The sequence below is a fragment of the Xiphophorus maculatus genome, chromosome 14 (assembly GCF_002775205.1).
Source record: "Xiphophorus maculatus strain JP 163 A chromosome 14, X_maculatus-5.0-male, whole genome shotgun sequence".
NCBI lineage: Eukaryota > Metazoa > Chordata > Actinopteri > Cyprinodontiformes > Poeciliidae > Xiphophorus > Xiphophorus maculatus.
The window spans coordinates 559028-574923 of record NC_036456.1 but is presented as its reverse complement, the minus strand read 5'-3'; the positions used below and the strand labels follow the sequence as shown (position 1 = coordinate 574923).

Genomic DNA, 15896 nt, shown 5'->3' with positions numbered 1-15896 from the left:
TTTTAGAAAAGAGCCAGTAGCATTTTCAGCTGATGTGCAACAAATGTTTTACTGTTTTGAAGTGAGAGAGGACCATAGGGATTATTTGAGATTCCTTTGGCATGTGGATAATGATACCAACAAAGGCATTTGTGACTACCGAATGAAGGTTCATGTCTTCGGTAATAGTCCATCACCAGCTGTGGCTATTTACTGTATGAGGCGCACTGCAGTTGAAGGAGAAAAAGAGTTTGGCCATGACGCAAAACAGTTCATATTGAGACATTTTTATGTTGATGACGGCCTTTCATCCACAGCAACAAGAGAAGAAGCTATTGAGATACTCACAAAAGCACAAAACATGCTGGCTCAGTCAAATTTAAAGCTACATAAAATAGCCTCTAATGATCACAAAGTAGTGGAAGCATTTCCTGCTGCAGAAAGAGCCAAAGATCTAAAAGACTTGGACTTGGACGACATACCCCTGCAAAGGAGCTTAGGGGTGCTGTGGAATCTCAGAAGTGACTGTTTCACTTTTCATGCCACAACTGAGAAAAAGCCATTCACCAGAAGAGGTGTCTTGGCCACCATTAACAGTTTATACGACCCATTAGGATTTGTTTCACCCATCACAATGCAGGGAAAAGCTCTTCTCCGTGACCTATCCACAGAACGGAAAGATTGGGATGAACCACTTCCTGTAGAAAGAGAAGAGGAATGGGACAAATGGAGAAACTCGTTGAAAGATCTGGAGCAGCTACAAATACCAAGGTGCTACTTCTCATTCTCCCAGTCCATCGCTGCAAGGAAAGAACTGTGCATATTTTCAGACGCCTCCACCATGGCCATAGGAGCAGTGGCATACCTGAGAGCTCTCGACAGTGAAGGTCAGTGGCATACAAGTTTCATCATTGGCAAGTCCAAAGTTGCCCCCCGACCCGCTCACACTGTTCCTAGATTGGAATTATGCGCAGCAGTTTTAGCTGTAGATATGTATGAACTCATTAGAGATGAGATGGACATTGAAGTGGACACTGTAAGATTTTTCACAGATAGCAAAATCGTCCTTGGTTACATACACAACAACACAAAGAGATTCTATACCTATGTAGCCAATCGAGTGATCCGAATCAGGAAGACCACACATCCAACACAGTGGTTTTACATATCCACTTGTGACAATCCAGCAGACACAGCCACTAGACCGATCCCAGCTTCCACATTAGCTTCCACAAACTGGTTTAGTGGTCCTTCCTTTTTGACACGACATGATATTGAGACATCACACTGTGATAGTTTTACACTCATTGACCCTGACACAGATACAGAGATCAGGCCTGATGTGAAAACCTTTGTTACCAAAACCTCAGTAATGCAGCTGGAACCATCTCGTTTTGAAAGATTCTCTCATTGGATGAGATTGTGTTGCACTATTGCATCACTAAAGCGTGTGGCAGCATCATTCAAGAAAACAGACACAGAAAGTAAAGGCTGGAAGTGTTTCAGTAACAGTAACACTGCAGGAGAAATATCCAACGCAGCCAAGTTTATCATTCACACAGTACAAAGTGAAACATTCAAAGAGGAGCTCAGGTGCATAAAAACAAATCAACCACTTCCAAAACAGAGTTGTCTACAGAAGTTAAACCCTGTCATTGATGAAGAAGGACTTCTCAGAATAGGAGGACGCTTGGCACCTGCTAACCTAACAAAAGAGGAGAAACATCCTGTCATTATTCCAAGGTCTCATCACATATCTATCCTTCTTATCAGATACCATCATGAGAAAGTAGCGCATCAGGGGCGTCATATAACAGAAGGAGCACTCAGAGGAGCTGGATTTTGGATTACTGGCAGTAAAAGGCTTATTTCTTCCATCATTCACAAATGTGTTCTTTGTCGAAAACTTAGAGGACAAATGCAAACTCAAAAGATGGCAGATTTACCCATTGACAGACTATCAACCATGCCACCATTCACTAGTGTGGGACTGGATGTCTTTGGCCCCTGGACAGTCTCCACACGTCGCACCAGAGGAGGAAGTGCAGACAGCAAGCGCTGGGCTGTACTTTTCACCTGCATGTCCACAAGAGCCGTGCACATTGAGCTCATTGAATCAATGTCAACATCGAGCTTCATTAATGCACTAAGAAGATTCTTCTGCATCCGTGGACCTGCTCAAATACTCCGTTCTGACAGAGGGACAAATTTTATTGGTGCATGCAATGAACTGCAAATCGATCAGACAGACACAGAGCTGAATTCTTACCTGCTAGAGAAAGGATGCACATGGCTGTTCAACTCTCCCCACTCCTCACATATGGGTGGATCGTGGGAGCGACTCATCGGAGTTGCAAGGCGCATCCTGGACGGTATTCTTTTGAAAGCCGGACACATCCAACTCACACATGAAGTGTTAAGTACATTCATGGCAGAAATAATGGCAATAATGAATGCAAGACCACTGGTACCAATTTCAACAGATCCGGACAAACCAAACCTCCTCACTCCTGCAATGCTCCTCACCCAAAAGACAAATGCGCTATCTGCACCAGCAGGAAGCTTTGCACCACCAGACCTCTACTCGAGGCAATGGAAGCAAGTACAGTGTCTGGCGGACTCTTTTTGGAAACAGTGGAAAAGTGAATACTTGTCAACTTTGCAGAAACGGAGAAAATGGACTGATGATAAACCGAACATTAAAGTTGGTGACATTGTGTTATTGAAAGATGCTCTTGCTCACAGAAACAACTGGTCCATGGGAAAAGTTGTGAGAACATTTGAGAGTAAGGACACTAGGGTTCGAAAAGCAGAAGTAAAAACTGTAAAAGACGGAAACGGAAAAGTGTTTTTGAGACCCATTACCGATATGGTTTTGCTTTTATCGGATGATAATTAAATTGTTATGAGTGTTAACAGTTCGAAATGTTTATTGGAATAGGTTATTTATAGTGGCACAATTGTATTGTACCAGGCGGGGAGTGTGCTGCCTTTTGTAAGTTAAGCTAGACCAGCAAGGTTGAAAACCGCACTAGAACGCCCCCTGGTGGATATTTTATTTTGTTTTGATGACGCTAAAAAAGAATACAAATCCAAGATGGTGGAACGCGTCACCGAACAGCTCACGATTTAAGTTGATTATCATCCTAATACGTTGTGTTTCAGACAAGATTTGTTCGTAAGTGTTGGTTAATTGTAAAAGCAATAATTGTCTCTTTGTTTTATGTAACTGGCGTAAATAATTGTACGCTGGAATCAGTTAGGAAAAGTTTTTATTTTTAGCTAGCACCTAGAATAGCTAATTTGCTATGTTCGTTGGCTAATACTCAGTTTGTATGTTTCAGTTTACGATGGCCAAAGTGATGGCAGTGGTCAGAGGCCACTCTTCAATAAACAAGTCGAAAAGAAACAAGTTTGGTTATTGGAGCGTCGTTGTCTGGCTGTCTAGCTGCTGAAAACTGGAAACCTCAGGGCGAGGACAGCACATTCATTCTATTTAAATTTAATTTGATCGTGCTTACCAATGTTTTCTGGCCGGATGTCTTAGTTCTTGTGCTGAGGCAATCCGCAAAACGGCGTGCAGGTTTTCGTCAGTAATGCGCGATCTGTGCTTGGTCTTGTTTAAATTCATTATTAAAAACATCTGTTCACTCAGATAGGTGCTTCCAAACATGGACAAAACACGAGCTGCATGGAGTCGAAGCTGTGGCATCAAATCAGGGGGCAGTAGACGGTAAAAGTCCTCGATTGAAACATCACGGAACTTCGCTCTTTAGCTTGTTAGCTTGTCCATGTCCCAGTTTTATTCGCTGGGAAAATGAATAATCAGCTTGAGGTGACTCTGCTGCACTCTAGTGGCGAGAAGCCGTAATGTTGGCTGGTAACAATCGGAAGGCATTATGGGAGATGTAGTTTGGAGTCAATTCGTGCTCAAAACCTCTTTTAAGTCAGTCAATAGGGCTGTAAAATGGTGGTGGGGGGAGAGGGCCACATAAAATGACGTAGCGGGCCACATGTGGCCCGCGGGCCTTGAGTTTGACACATGTGGTTTAGAGCCCGAAGGTCTAAGATTGCACGCATCCCTCGACCACCTTTCTTTGGGACCAGGAAATATCTGGAGTAAAATCCTGCATGGCATTTTTCCTGCGGGATTAATTGTATCGCTCTTTTCTCCAATAGAGAGGATATTTCCTCTTGTAGGAAAAAAGCTGCGGAGCCACTGGCCTGCGATTGAATCACTCCTCTGAACTGTGGAGGCGGCAGAGCGAATTGCAGCCGGTATCCACGGTTTATTGTTCTTAAAACCCACTCTGAGTTTGTGCAGTTTGCCCAATTTTTCGGTCTCAGTGACAGCGGGCTGACAGGCTAGTTTGTGTTGCATGGGGTAATACCGCCCTCTTGTGGCGCTGGCTTGCAAGACTTCTCATCTCGCATCGCACATGCGCAAGGGTTTCCCTCGGTCAAACGTCTGCTTATGGGGGGGAGAGGCTGTGCCCCCATCAGGGAGCGACAAACCATCTCCCCTCTTATTGGTATTTGTTTGTTTTGCAACATTTTTAGCTGCGCCCTCGGCGTTTTGCCTGGATGCGGCAGCTTGTGAAAGTTTAATGTTCTGTGACATAAAACAGTGCTTGTGGGACATGAACTGGGTCCAATGCGGGACATCCCGAACTGAACACGGTTCCTGTTTCGTGCACGCTGAGCGGGCTCGAACATTCCCTCGTTTGTGCGCTGAACTTTGCTGAACTCTATGGAAGGGCTCGGTAACGGAGCCGTGTCTGAGGACGGGTCCAGCTCGCTCTCTGACTTCCAAAAAGCTGTCAGGCCAAACGCTTCCTCCTCCTCACCGTCTGGGTGGACCTGGGTGGTGGCTGATCCGAGCGAGCGGCTTCGGGTTTCTTCGGCCACTAGCCCTTAGCAGCAGCGCCTTTCAGAGGACGGTTAGCGGCCGTCTGGGTCTTCGGCAATTTAGGGATTCTGAAAGTGGGAGGCAAACGCGCCGCAGCCTGGGCAGAGGTTTGGTGCTGGGATGTGGGACCCGTGGCTGTGTGCACCGGCGCCCGTCTAGGGAGACACAGCTTTAAAGCCTCATCGTGCCTTTTCTTTTCCTCACACCTCTTTTGCATAGATGTTACAGCTGCACCAAACAGGCCCTGCGGGGTGATGGGGGTATCGAGGAGGTCCTCCTTTTCCCTGGTGGAAAGCGTGGTTAAGTTTAACCATCTAGCTGTTTCCTGTAGAACCATGAGCCCCATAGCTCTCCCCATAGCCTGGATCGCTACCTTATGAAGCTGGAGACAGTGATCAGTGATGATACACACTTCTTCCCACAGTGTAGCGTCCGGTGATGCAGTTATCTCCTCCTCCAGCTCCGCCTGATATGCCATCAGCATGGAAGAATCGTTCATGGCGCAAACTAATAGAGCGGCCGCCTTGTAGGATTTCTCCGTCAGGTTTGATTGGAAGCGGTCCGCTGCTGAAGGGAGGGATGGAGCCAACCCACCCGAGGACATAGAAGCTTTCGGGTGAAGGTGCGCTGCCACCACTGGTTCGACTCGAGGGATTTGGCAGAGACCGTGGTCGTCCATTCCCTCGCAGTCTAGAACCGAGCCACCTGCCACTGGGTGCTTCTCCCTGTACGGTTTGTTGTGCCAGGAAACTGAAAATTCCTCCAGCAACTCAGGGAAGAAAGGCAGGAACTGCTTTACCGTTCTCTTGGCTTTTGGCAGCTTTTTGCCGTCGAAACGTGATCTTGCTGCTTCAGCCTGAACTTCGGGCCACTGGATATGAAGTTTTGCTGCGGCGCGTTTACACACGTCATGCAGGTCCACATCCAAGGCAGACGAAGAAGAGTCACCATCACCGGCCTGGCTGACACCCGAAGGTGTAGGTCTTGTGACCCGACCTCGGAGCACAAGAGGCGGTTCATCATCTTCCTCTTCGTCAGTGATGAGAAGCTCAGAATCTGCATCCGAGCCTCTGTCATCACCTGCCATGGGTTAATCGAGCGGGTAAGCTGTGAAGCTATGGCCGCTCATATCCAGTGGCAACGGGTTAACAGCGTCAAGCATATCGCCCCAGCTTGGTCCTGGTTCTGCATCAGGGACCGGTGTCAGTCCTTGAGCCGCCGTTTCTTGGCTAGCTGCAGCAGAAGCCAGGATGGGGTCGCCTCCGGACAGTGTCAATTAACGGGCCAGACGGCGACGCAGCACCTTGAGTGAGAGCCGGCTACAATGAGAGCATTCCTCCGATGACTCGAGGGCTGCTTGGGCATGCCTTAAGCCGAGACACGACACACACATTTGGTGAGTGTCCCAACTCGAAATTTTATTTCCACACGGGCAAGCACGTGGATTTTCGTCCGCTTTAGCGTCTGCCTTTCCAGCGTCCATGCTAACTGCAGGAACGATTTCTGTGAAGTATCGCTACTTCTGCTGGTATTGCTACCAATGGAGTATTGCTACTCCTGTGAAAAACAGTGAAGCGTATTTCTACCCTGCACAATTCTTCACAGATAACAGTGCTGTTTTGCAACAGACTGAACGCTAGTTTTCTCCCGATATAGACTACCAGTCTGGAACAAAGGGCCCGGCGATCGAGTTCGCACTCGTATCTATGGACAGTTAAGCTAAGCTCCAGAACGGCAGGCAAAAGAGAGAAAGCAGTCGGGACTTCTGCTCGTAGCGAGAAGAGGTTTTTGAATGATCTGTCTGTTTTCCATATTCCTTTATTTAATCAGGTAAACCCCGTTGAGATCTAGATTTCATTTTCAAGAGGGACCTGAGCAAAACCCTGCACAGAACATAGCAACCTGGTTATCTTGTAACCAGGTTGCTATGTTCTGTGCAGGGCCAGTCCTATATATAGGCAGGGGTGGGACATGCCCCCTCTCCCTGCCACTGACAGACTTATCCCCAGCCAATCAGGGCTGGTGGAGTGTAATTGGAGCTTCTGATGAGGTCACGCCCAGGGCGTTCCCATAGTGCAGAGGTCGGCAACCCAACATATTGAAAGAGCCATTTTGGATCAAAAAACAAATCTGTCTGGAGCCGCAAAAAATTTAAAGTCTTATATAAGGTTTATAATGAATGCAAAACAAGCTTTAAGTGTTTATATTAGCTATGTTAGCCTATTATCAAAATGACTAAGAGTATACATAATTACCATTCATAATTAAATGTTTATTTTCCCTGCTGTGCATCCTGGACGGAATGAAGCACCACGTGACTCTGTTGTACGATAGTGCTTTAAGTGCTTCCGTTACAATATTAATGTATTGTGTTTCGTTGCATTGATAAAATTAAAGAAATGCCATTTTATCACACCCTAAGGAAATCTGATTTTTGATGTCATTTTTATTATGACGATCGACAAGGAAAGGGTCTTTTTTTTCCTTTTGGAACTCAGAAAATCTGCTTCATAATGCAGTTTTCATAACGACGATCGCGCATTGTAAATAATCACTGTAAAGTGTGTGATTGAAAAAACAACTAAACAGAACGTGCATAACGTGCCGCTTATCTCGGTAACTAACGCAATAAAACCAACCTGCAGTTATAAAATAAAGCAGCAGCCTTTTGAAAAGGGAAAGTATATAAAATTAAATTAATACAGTTTAAGTTTGATTTCTGTGCAAATGCCAAGCAAGTCAGTGCAATGGTAAAACATAGCAGCATCCTCTTCTCTTTTGACACGCAACAATCCTCAGATTTGAGCCACAAAACACAATATCGCTAAGTGTCATTCTAAATATATACTGACAAAAATCATTAATCAATTTATAAAAACAACCACTTTGTTACTAAATATATGTGCCTATGGTAAGATTGTGTTCTTACGTGTTTAATGTGACTTCTGTTCACGGACATCACTGGACAGCTTCTCTACATCGGGCTTGTAAGATGTAACTTTAATCTTGATGCAGCAGCTAATGTACCTTCCCTGGAAATGTCTTTCCACATTACCATATTTTTCAGACTATAAACCGCTACTTTGTCCCCATGCTTTGAACCATGCGGCTTATAGCCCGGTGCGACTTATGTACGTTTCCAGTTATTTAAAAAAAATTGTAGGTGAGGCTTATAGTAAGGTGCGCTCCATAGTCTGGAAAGCATGGTACTCTTTTTACTCTTTTAGTCATTTGACAACTTCTCACTACAGAGCAAACATTCAGGTAAACCTTCTGCATTGGCAATGAATGCAAATGATTCAGTCCAAGAATTGTAGAGTCTCTCCTCGGCTATTTTTCTCTTTTCCTCTTTGCTCTCCATGGCCCAACACACACCCGTCAGTTTGTTTACAGCACCCACCTGCCTCGCGCCCCGCCCAGCTGGAAGAAACGTGCGTTGCAGGCTAAGACGCAAATCTTTGTTGACAGAAATGTTGAAATTTAATATTTATTCTGCACATTTTTATAGCATTGGAAAATGTTAAGAATGTTTGTGTCATGTTTGTCCTCCTACAGCAACCATATTAAAACAAAAATATATATTTCCCACCCCAATCTTTTTCCATTTTCAAACATTTTTGAAAAAACTCCAGAGAGCCACTAGAGCAGCGCTAAAGAGCCGCGGGTTGCAGACCCCTGCCATAGTGAAACACGAAACGAGTGCTATGAAAGAGAACCCCACAGGCTGCGATAGTCAGGCCAAGACAATGATGATTATGCCCGATTTTAGATCGGAGCGGCCCCAATGTTCTACTGACTGGACCAGATCAGTCATCGTGACACACCTCGGGAGTGTCCAGGAAGATCGGTTACGATTATTGCAAGCGACAATCTGCTACAATCAGGCGGGGAGGGGGGTGCAATTTTACTGCGCACCTCCCAGCCACCCTGGGCCACAGTAAAATTGCCAACCCTTGACCAGTCTGTGGTGTTAAAAGGATGGGGACCACTGCGTTAGTGGACCGGGGGTTCAGCCAGTGGAGGAGCTTTTGCTTTCGCCTCGTGACAAGCGCAGCACATTGGTTTGTTTTTATGTTGTTTTATTTTTTGCAGCAACACAATGCATATCAATTGCTTTGTCTACTTGAAGTCAGTCAACAACTTGTCCCATAAAGCCCTGGCAACCAAAACATGAGTTTTGGCGCTAAAGTTTTTGTCAAACACAAATTCAAGGGGGTTTCATGTATTTTCTCTGACAGACAAACACAAAAGAGCATATGGTTGTGAAGTAGAAGAAAAAAAAACATCTATCCATCAATTCATCTATCCAGCCACTGATGTTTACCCAATTAGCCTTAAGCATTATCTCATTCTAGGCAGATTGTTCATATGGATGTTTCAGGGCCTGCTGCAGTCACTGGAAAGTATGTCATTCTCTTCCTGTGTAAAGGAAGAGAATGCAATACAAACATTTCCGCTTGTATTGTTGTGGTTGTTTAAAAAAAGTTGGCTGTACTCCCTGGTGGGAATTGATAAAATAAAAAAGGAAAGGTTTCTGGGTTAAGGATTTCCAACATGTTTGTCCAAGTTTTTACAGGGGATTAAAGTGAAGAACCTGTTTGGATGTGTAACTTGCGTGATGCTGCATGTTTGGTCCACAGCAGTGAACATCAGTCTAATCCCTGTGGTCACAAGCATGGTCCCTCGTGTGCATTTAACTGTGTATTATGGGCTATGACTGAGAATGAAACATTCTCTGTTTTCGCAGATAAGTAAGCCAAATCTGATGTTTGATGTGTTGATATTTTATACTCTCACACTAAATTTCCTTGTAATTATTGAACTACTTAATTAAATGATTTGGTGTTATTATTGAATCAAATTGGAATTGCTTTCATTTCACCTCTAATGTAACCTTTTACTTTTGTAAAGTGCCCAAAGAAAAGTGATTGAACCTATGAGGATAGAAAATGAAATCATGCTAATGGAACCACATGATGCCTAATTATTTACACTATTTTCAAGTCTTTATTTCTAGTAATAATTATGATTTTTACAGTCACAGCTAATGGAAACTTATAATAAAGAAAAATAATATGAAATAAGACCAAGAAAAAATGTAGACATTTTCATACAGAACTGTCTTCAATTAAAAGTATCCCTGTTTAAAAGTTATTTTCAAAGAACTTTTACTTATATAGCACTTTTTCAGCAACAAGGCAGTTTGAAAGGTTCTTTTAACCTTTGGGCCTACATTCTCATTTATTGAATATGACTGTATTGTAGATTTACCAGACCATACCTTGTTCCATTAATGCAAAATGCAAGCACATGAAAACCTCTCAAGTTCATACAAATTTGAGACATTGTGTATATGGGTTTTAGCATGTCTCACCCTGTTAGGCCAATTTTTCCAACAAATACTATGTTGAGAGGACCCACTTCTCTTCAATAAGAACAAGTGCTAATTCTGTATTGGGGCAGAGGGGAATCTGTCGAATCTTAGGTATTTCAATCACTGCGCAGAACTGAGGCAACCAGGAAAACATCAATTATCGTTCCTGTTTTTATTTCCAGGAAACAAAGAATAGAATAAGGGAGGAAAGGCAGTTATTGGGAGGAAAAGGGCTCAACCTCCAGGCGCCATGGTGGTCATGTGATGTCATCTGGTCGCTATGGTTATTGTGCTTCATTATAGAGGGATTATTTGTTTGTAAACACATCAGCTGCGAGTGCAATGTGACTACAGCAAGAGCCAGGTGGCCTTTAAACTTAGTGGTTACCATGGTTACCTGCATTTATCTAGATGTTTTAAAGGGAACCACAATTACTTATAAAAATAGACCTTATTTGGGAAGTATTTATCTTAGATGTAAAAACAATACAGTAATAATACTGTAGGTTATTTAGTTTGTATAAATTTTGATAAAATATTTTCATAGGAATGTCGCCATGTTGTTCACACTGCAATGCATTATGGGTAAATGACCTGTAATGGTTCAACTGCCTGGTTCCTCCAGCCAAAACAGTGATGAGTAACGTTATTAAGCCTTTTTAATTTGAACCGGAGCGCATTGAAACTGATCAGAACGTAGAAATCAGAAGAGGTGATGATGAGGAGGACTAAACAGAGGAAGAGGACAGAGTTGGTCGTAGGAGCTGCTGCTACTGCTGCCTTCAGCTTCGTAAATGAAAAAATGAATGACACGAACCTCTGGTCAGACTGTGTGATCCGGTAAGAACTTCTATAGTTCTTACCGAGCTGTTCTTACCGAGACAGAGCTGTCCTAAACAGCTCTGTCCAGTTAGGAAAGAGCTGTTTAGGAGCTGAACTTTGTTCATTGTTTGTAGTGGTTCCACATTCAGTACTGGTGTTCTAGTTCTATTAGCATTTCCAGTAGTAATAGCTCCATTAGCGCTGCTTGTCTTTGACGTTTTTCCTAGCATCTGTAGCACTGTGTCAGGTTTGGCAACAGCTGTGCTAAATAAGTGAAGTTTAAAAAAAATCTATTTTGAGCATATATTTTAAAATATAGACAAAATATCTTTAAAAGCATATTGTTTAATTTTCATACAGTGAAAAGTTGACTGACAGATCGGCCCACCAGGTCATGTCAGCATGTTTGCAGTTAATAATATTCACCTCACTGTTGAAAACTCAGTGACTTTCTTGCTATATTTAGCGAAATTTCAGACAAAAAAATTTGGTATCTGCCAAAATAAAATCGGCAGGTCAGGCTTTTTAAAGATCGGTGATCGGCCAAAACCTGCAGTTGGTGCAGCCCAACTTAAGATGGAATAAACACACACACATATTCATGACATTTTTTGATTAAATTAAATTCTCTTGGGTGTAATTACAATAGATACAAATTCAATTTATACCAGGTGAGTATTTCTCACTTGAGAATGCGGACTGGTACCAGGTTGATTCTGTGTCTTTAAACAATTTTAATTGGAGAAGTTTCACATAACTTAGAAGTTGATGTAAAAATACAGTTTGTTTTAGATGCATAAATTATCAGCAGCAAACACCATATGACCAACTACAGCTTAGAGTAGCTTCTTGGTATATTAATGCAGTAGCCATGTAGCCTGATGTAAAAACATTTTGTAGACAATATCAAACATTGAGAAGTTTCAATTATTGTTGTCAAATATTTTCAAACACGCCATTTTGAAGCCAGTCATTAGAATCAACTCATGTAAAGTTAAAACTTAGCTTCACACAAATACAAACATTTGCGCTATCAAGCTAATTTTCAATTAGCAGCTTAAATAAATCTTTCCGATAAACATTACGTTACCAAGACACATTAAAACATACCTTCATCTTGACTTTTTCCTTGATTCTTCCTCTTTCTTTTCTTTCTCTCTGAAGGATAAATCATTTTTGTGACTTCTTTTGATAACTTCTCTTCTACTGGTGCTTTGGAGGTTTGGATGCACTCTGCACACCTACCATGGCCATCAGAGGGGCCCAAGAGCAATTTATTTATTTATTTTTCTTTTTGCCTATATAAGAACGATTTCTACATTATCAAATAATGTATATATTATTGTAAAAAAAAATCACAACTTTAGAATGAATTTATGTGATTTTGTTCATATAATCACATAGAAATCATAAAAAAATATATAAAAATCAGTTCCACTTAGTGGCCCCCCTTGTGCCCCCTGGGCCCTAAGCAGCCACTTAGTTTGCTTAAGCTTTGGGTCGGCCCGCGATGCATTTCATGCGCTTCGGCACACAGATCAATGAGTTACATCTTTATGAAACAAAAACTGAGGAAAAATATTACTTACATTCGAGTGAGGTTTTACATCCTTTTATTTTTATTTTCTTTATTTTGTGTGCTGTTAGATTACTGTATGAGGATAAATGCGGTTCAGTTTCATTGTTTACGTTTAAACAATAAAAGATTAAAATCATGAAAACAACATCAGTTTTGATGCTTCTTGGTCTAAATAACTGAATGTAGTCAGATTTCAGTGTATTTAGGTGAGTTTTGATGCTTTGTAGTTTGATATTATTCACAGAGAAAATTTGCGTGGCAACCGTGCATTTTCACGCCAGGGAAACAGCGTGCATATATTTACGCATAGTGTGACGCAAAGCTCATTTTTATACATGGCGTCAAAACCTTTGCTGAGATGGTCAGGAGTTGGACCGACTCCGTGACCTGTGACCCATCTCCCACCTGCCCTGCCTGATGCTCCACGCACATGGCTTCCTCTTCTTACTGCCTGTCACTCTTTGTGTAATTTCCTCATTGTAGCCCATGGATTTCATATCAGAACTCTAGTCGCATACCATACAAATGAAATGTCACAACGTGAAAAGCGAAAAATTTTAACTGCTAACTCTTGACATGTTGCTTAGGTATTTAGCAAACCTTATCAAACATTGAATAATTACACACTGTAGCTGCTTTTATGTTAGCTTACTAGCAATTTATAACTTATAAAAAGAGCAAACACTAAAATATGAACTGACTATTTTTTAAACGTAAAGCATAACGTTGATACCTACCGATGCCATAGTTGTTTATCCGCCGTTGTGGAGCCTTGTTTAAAAGCTGGTGTGTTTAGGCTAGTTTTCTCTGAGGGGGAGGGGCTGTAGAGGAAGGGCTGCATGACACAGCAGAGAGCAAGGGGGCGGGGCTTGTTCAAATTTTCAGGCCAAGTCCATGGTTTTGAAAAAGTTAAATTTTGCCTTTTTGCAAACTACAAACTTCAGTGTATTTGATTTGGGTTTTATATGACTAACACAAAGTAGTACTAAACTGTTCAGTTGAACTAGAATTATATGTACAGTTAAAAATTGGCTGTGTGTTAAGTCATCTAATTAGAAAACTCAGAATCAAGAAACTAAAGCCATTTCTCTTCTAATAAAGTATGGAGGATAAAAACACAACAAAGATAACAGTCCACCCATTTTATTACAGTTTATTAGTGAAATGGAATAAAAATTATTCCAATTTGGGTGTTATGAGTTCCAAATATCAGTAATTCTTCCTCACATTTTCTCTTTCTCCTGTGCTTTTTTCCCCTAGTATGTGGTTGTGAACTTGCCCAAGGAGGCTTCTTTGTGCGCCAAGGTGAATACATTTGTACTCTGGACTACCAGAAGCTGTACGGGACCCGCTGCTTCAGCTGCCAGGACTTCATTGAGGGGGAGGTGGTGTCAGCTCTGGGGAAGACCTACCATCCCCGTTGCTTTGTCTGCGCCTCATGCAAGTAAGAGCAAAGGTTGGGAAGTAGAATTTCAATTAAAGAAATTCTAAAGTGAAAAAATTTTGGAGTAAGATCACACTTCTAAGCCTACAGCTTCCTGAACCATTCAGGGCATGTTGTACTTACCCTGTGCTGAACCTGACGTGAATGTTCCAATTCAAGGTTTGTAATGTGATCATATAACCTCAGTGCATTTATTTTTAAACAAGTATTCCTTTTGTGAAGGGAAAACACTTGTGCTTATTGTGAGGAACATGAACAGAAGTCAGAGTTAGAAAGGAAGCAGTGCTTGTGGGAAGGCAATAGGCTTAACTGTATGTCTGCGCTGATGGGAAGACTCTGCTGATCATCAATAATTCAGTTGTTTATTCTCATTGTTCAATTTCCATCCATCCATCCATCCATCCATCTTCTTCCGCTTATCCGAGGTCGGGTCGCGGGGGTAGCAGCTTCAGAAGGGAGGCCCAGACTTCCCTCTCCCCAGCCACTTCTTCTAGCTCCTCCGGGGGAATCCCGAGGCGTTCCCAGGCCAGCCGAGAGACATAGTCTCTCCAGCGTGTCCTGGGTCTTCCCCGGGGCCTCCTCCCGGTGGGACGTGCCCGGAACACCTCACCAGGGAGGCGTCCAGGAGGCATCCTCACCAGATGCCCAAGCCACCTCAACTGGCTCCTCTCGATGTGAAGGAGCAGCGGCTCTACTCTGAGTCCCTCCCGGATGACTGAGCTTCTCACCCTATCTCTAAGGGAGAGCCCAGCCACCCTACGGAGAAAACCCATTTCGGCCGCTTGTATCCGCGATCTCGTTCTTTCGGTCATGACCCAAAGCTCATGACCATAGATGAGGGTGGGAACGTAGATCGACCGGTAAATCGAGAGCTTTGCTTTTTGGCTCAGCTCTCTCTTCACCACGACGGACCGGTACAGCGCCTGCTTGACAGCAGACGCTGCGCCAATCCGCCTGTCGATCTCCCGCTCCCTTCTTCCCCCATTCGTGAACAAGATCCCGAGATACTTAAACTCCTCCACTTGGGGCAGGACACCCCCCTGACCCGGAGAAGGCACTCTACCCTTTTCCGGCTCAAGACCATGGCCTCGGATTTGGAGGCACTGATCCCCATCCCGGCCGCTTCACACTCGGCTGCGAATCGCTCCAGCGAGAGCTGCAGATCACAATCTGATGAAGCCAAAAGGACCACATCGTCTGCGAAAAGCAGAGATGAGATCCTAAGGCCACCAAATCGGATCCCCTCAACACCTTGGCTGCGCCTAGAAATTCTGTCCATGAAAGTGATGAACAGAATCGGTGACAAAGGGCAGCCCTGGCGGAGTCCAACTCTCACCGGAAACGAGCCCGACTTACTGCCGGCAATGCGGACCAGACTCTGACACCGGTCATACAGGGACCTGACAGCCCGTATCAAAGGGCCCGGTACCCCATACTCCCGGAGAACCCCCCACAGGGCTCCCCAAGGGACACGGTCGAACGCCTTCTCCAAGTCCACAAAACACATGTAGACTGGTTGGGCAAACTCCCATGCACCCTCCAGGACCCTGCCGAGGGTGTAGAGCTGGTCCAGTGTTCCACGACCAGGACGAAAACCACACTGCTCTTCCTGAATCCGAGGTTCGACTATCCGACGGACCCTCCTCTCCAGGACCCCTGAATAGACCTTGCCAGGGAGGCTTAAGAGTGTGACCCCTCTATAATTGGAGCACACCCTCCGGTCTCCCTTTTTGAACAGGGGGACCACCACCCCAGTCTGCCAATCCAGGGGAACTGCCCCCGATGTCCA

The 15896-nt window shown here is 43.7% G+C and overlaps 1 protein-coding gene across 11 annotated transcripts in view; it reads left to right on the top strand.

The window, feature by feature from the left end:
• Positions 1 to 15896, top strand: part of ablim2 (actin binding LIM protein family member 2) — a 134939-nt gene that overhangs the window by 67226 nt on the left and 51817 nt on the right. For all 11 annotated transcript variants that reach the window (XM_023346297.1, XM_023346298.1, XM_023346301.1 and 8 more), the window contains exon 3: positions 13924 to 14107. In XM_023346297.1, the coding sequence (XP_023202065.1) occupies positions 13924 to 14107 (184 nt within the window). The remainder of the gene's footprint in view (positions 1 to 13923; positions 14108 to 15896) is intronic.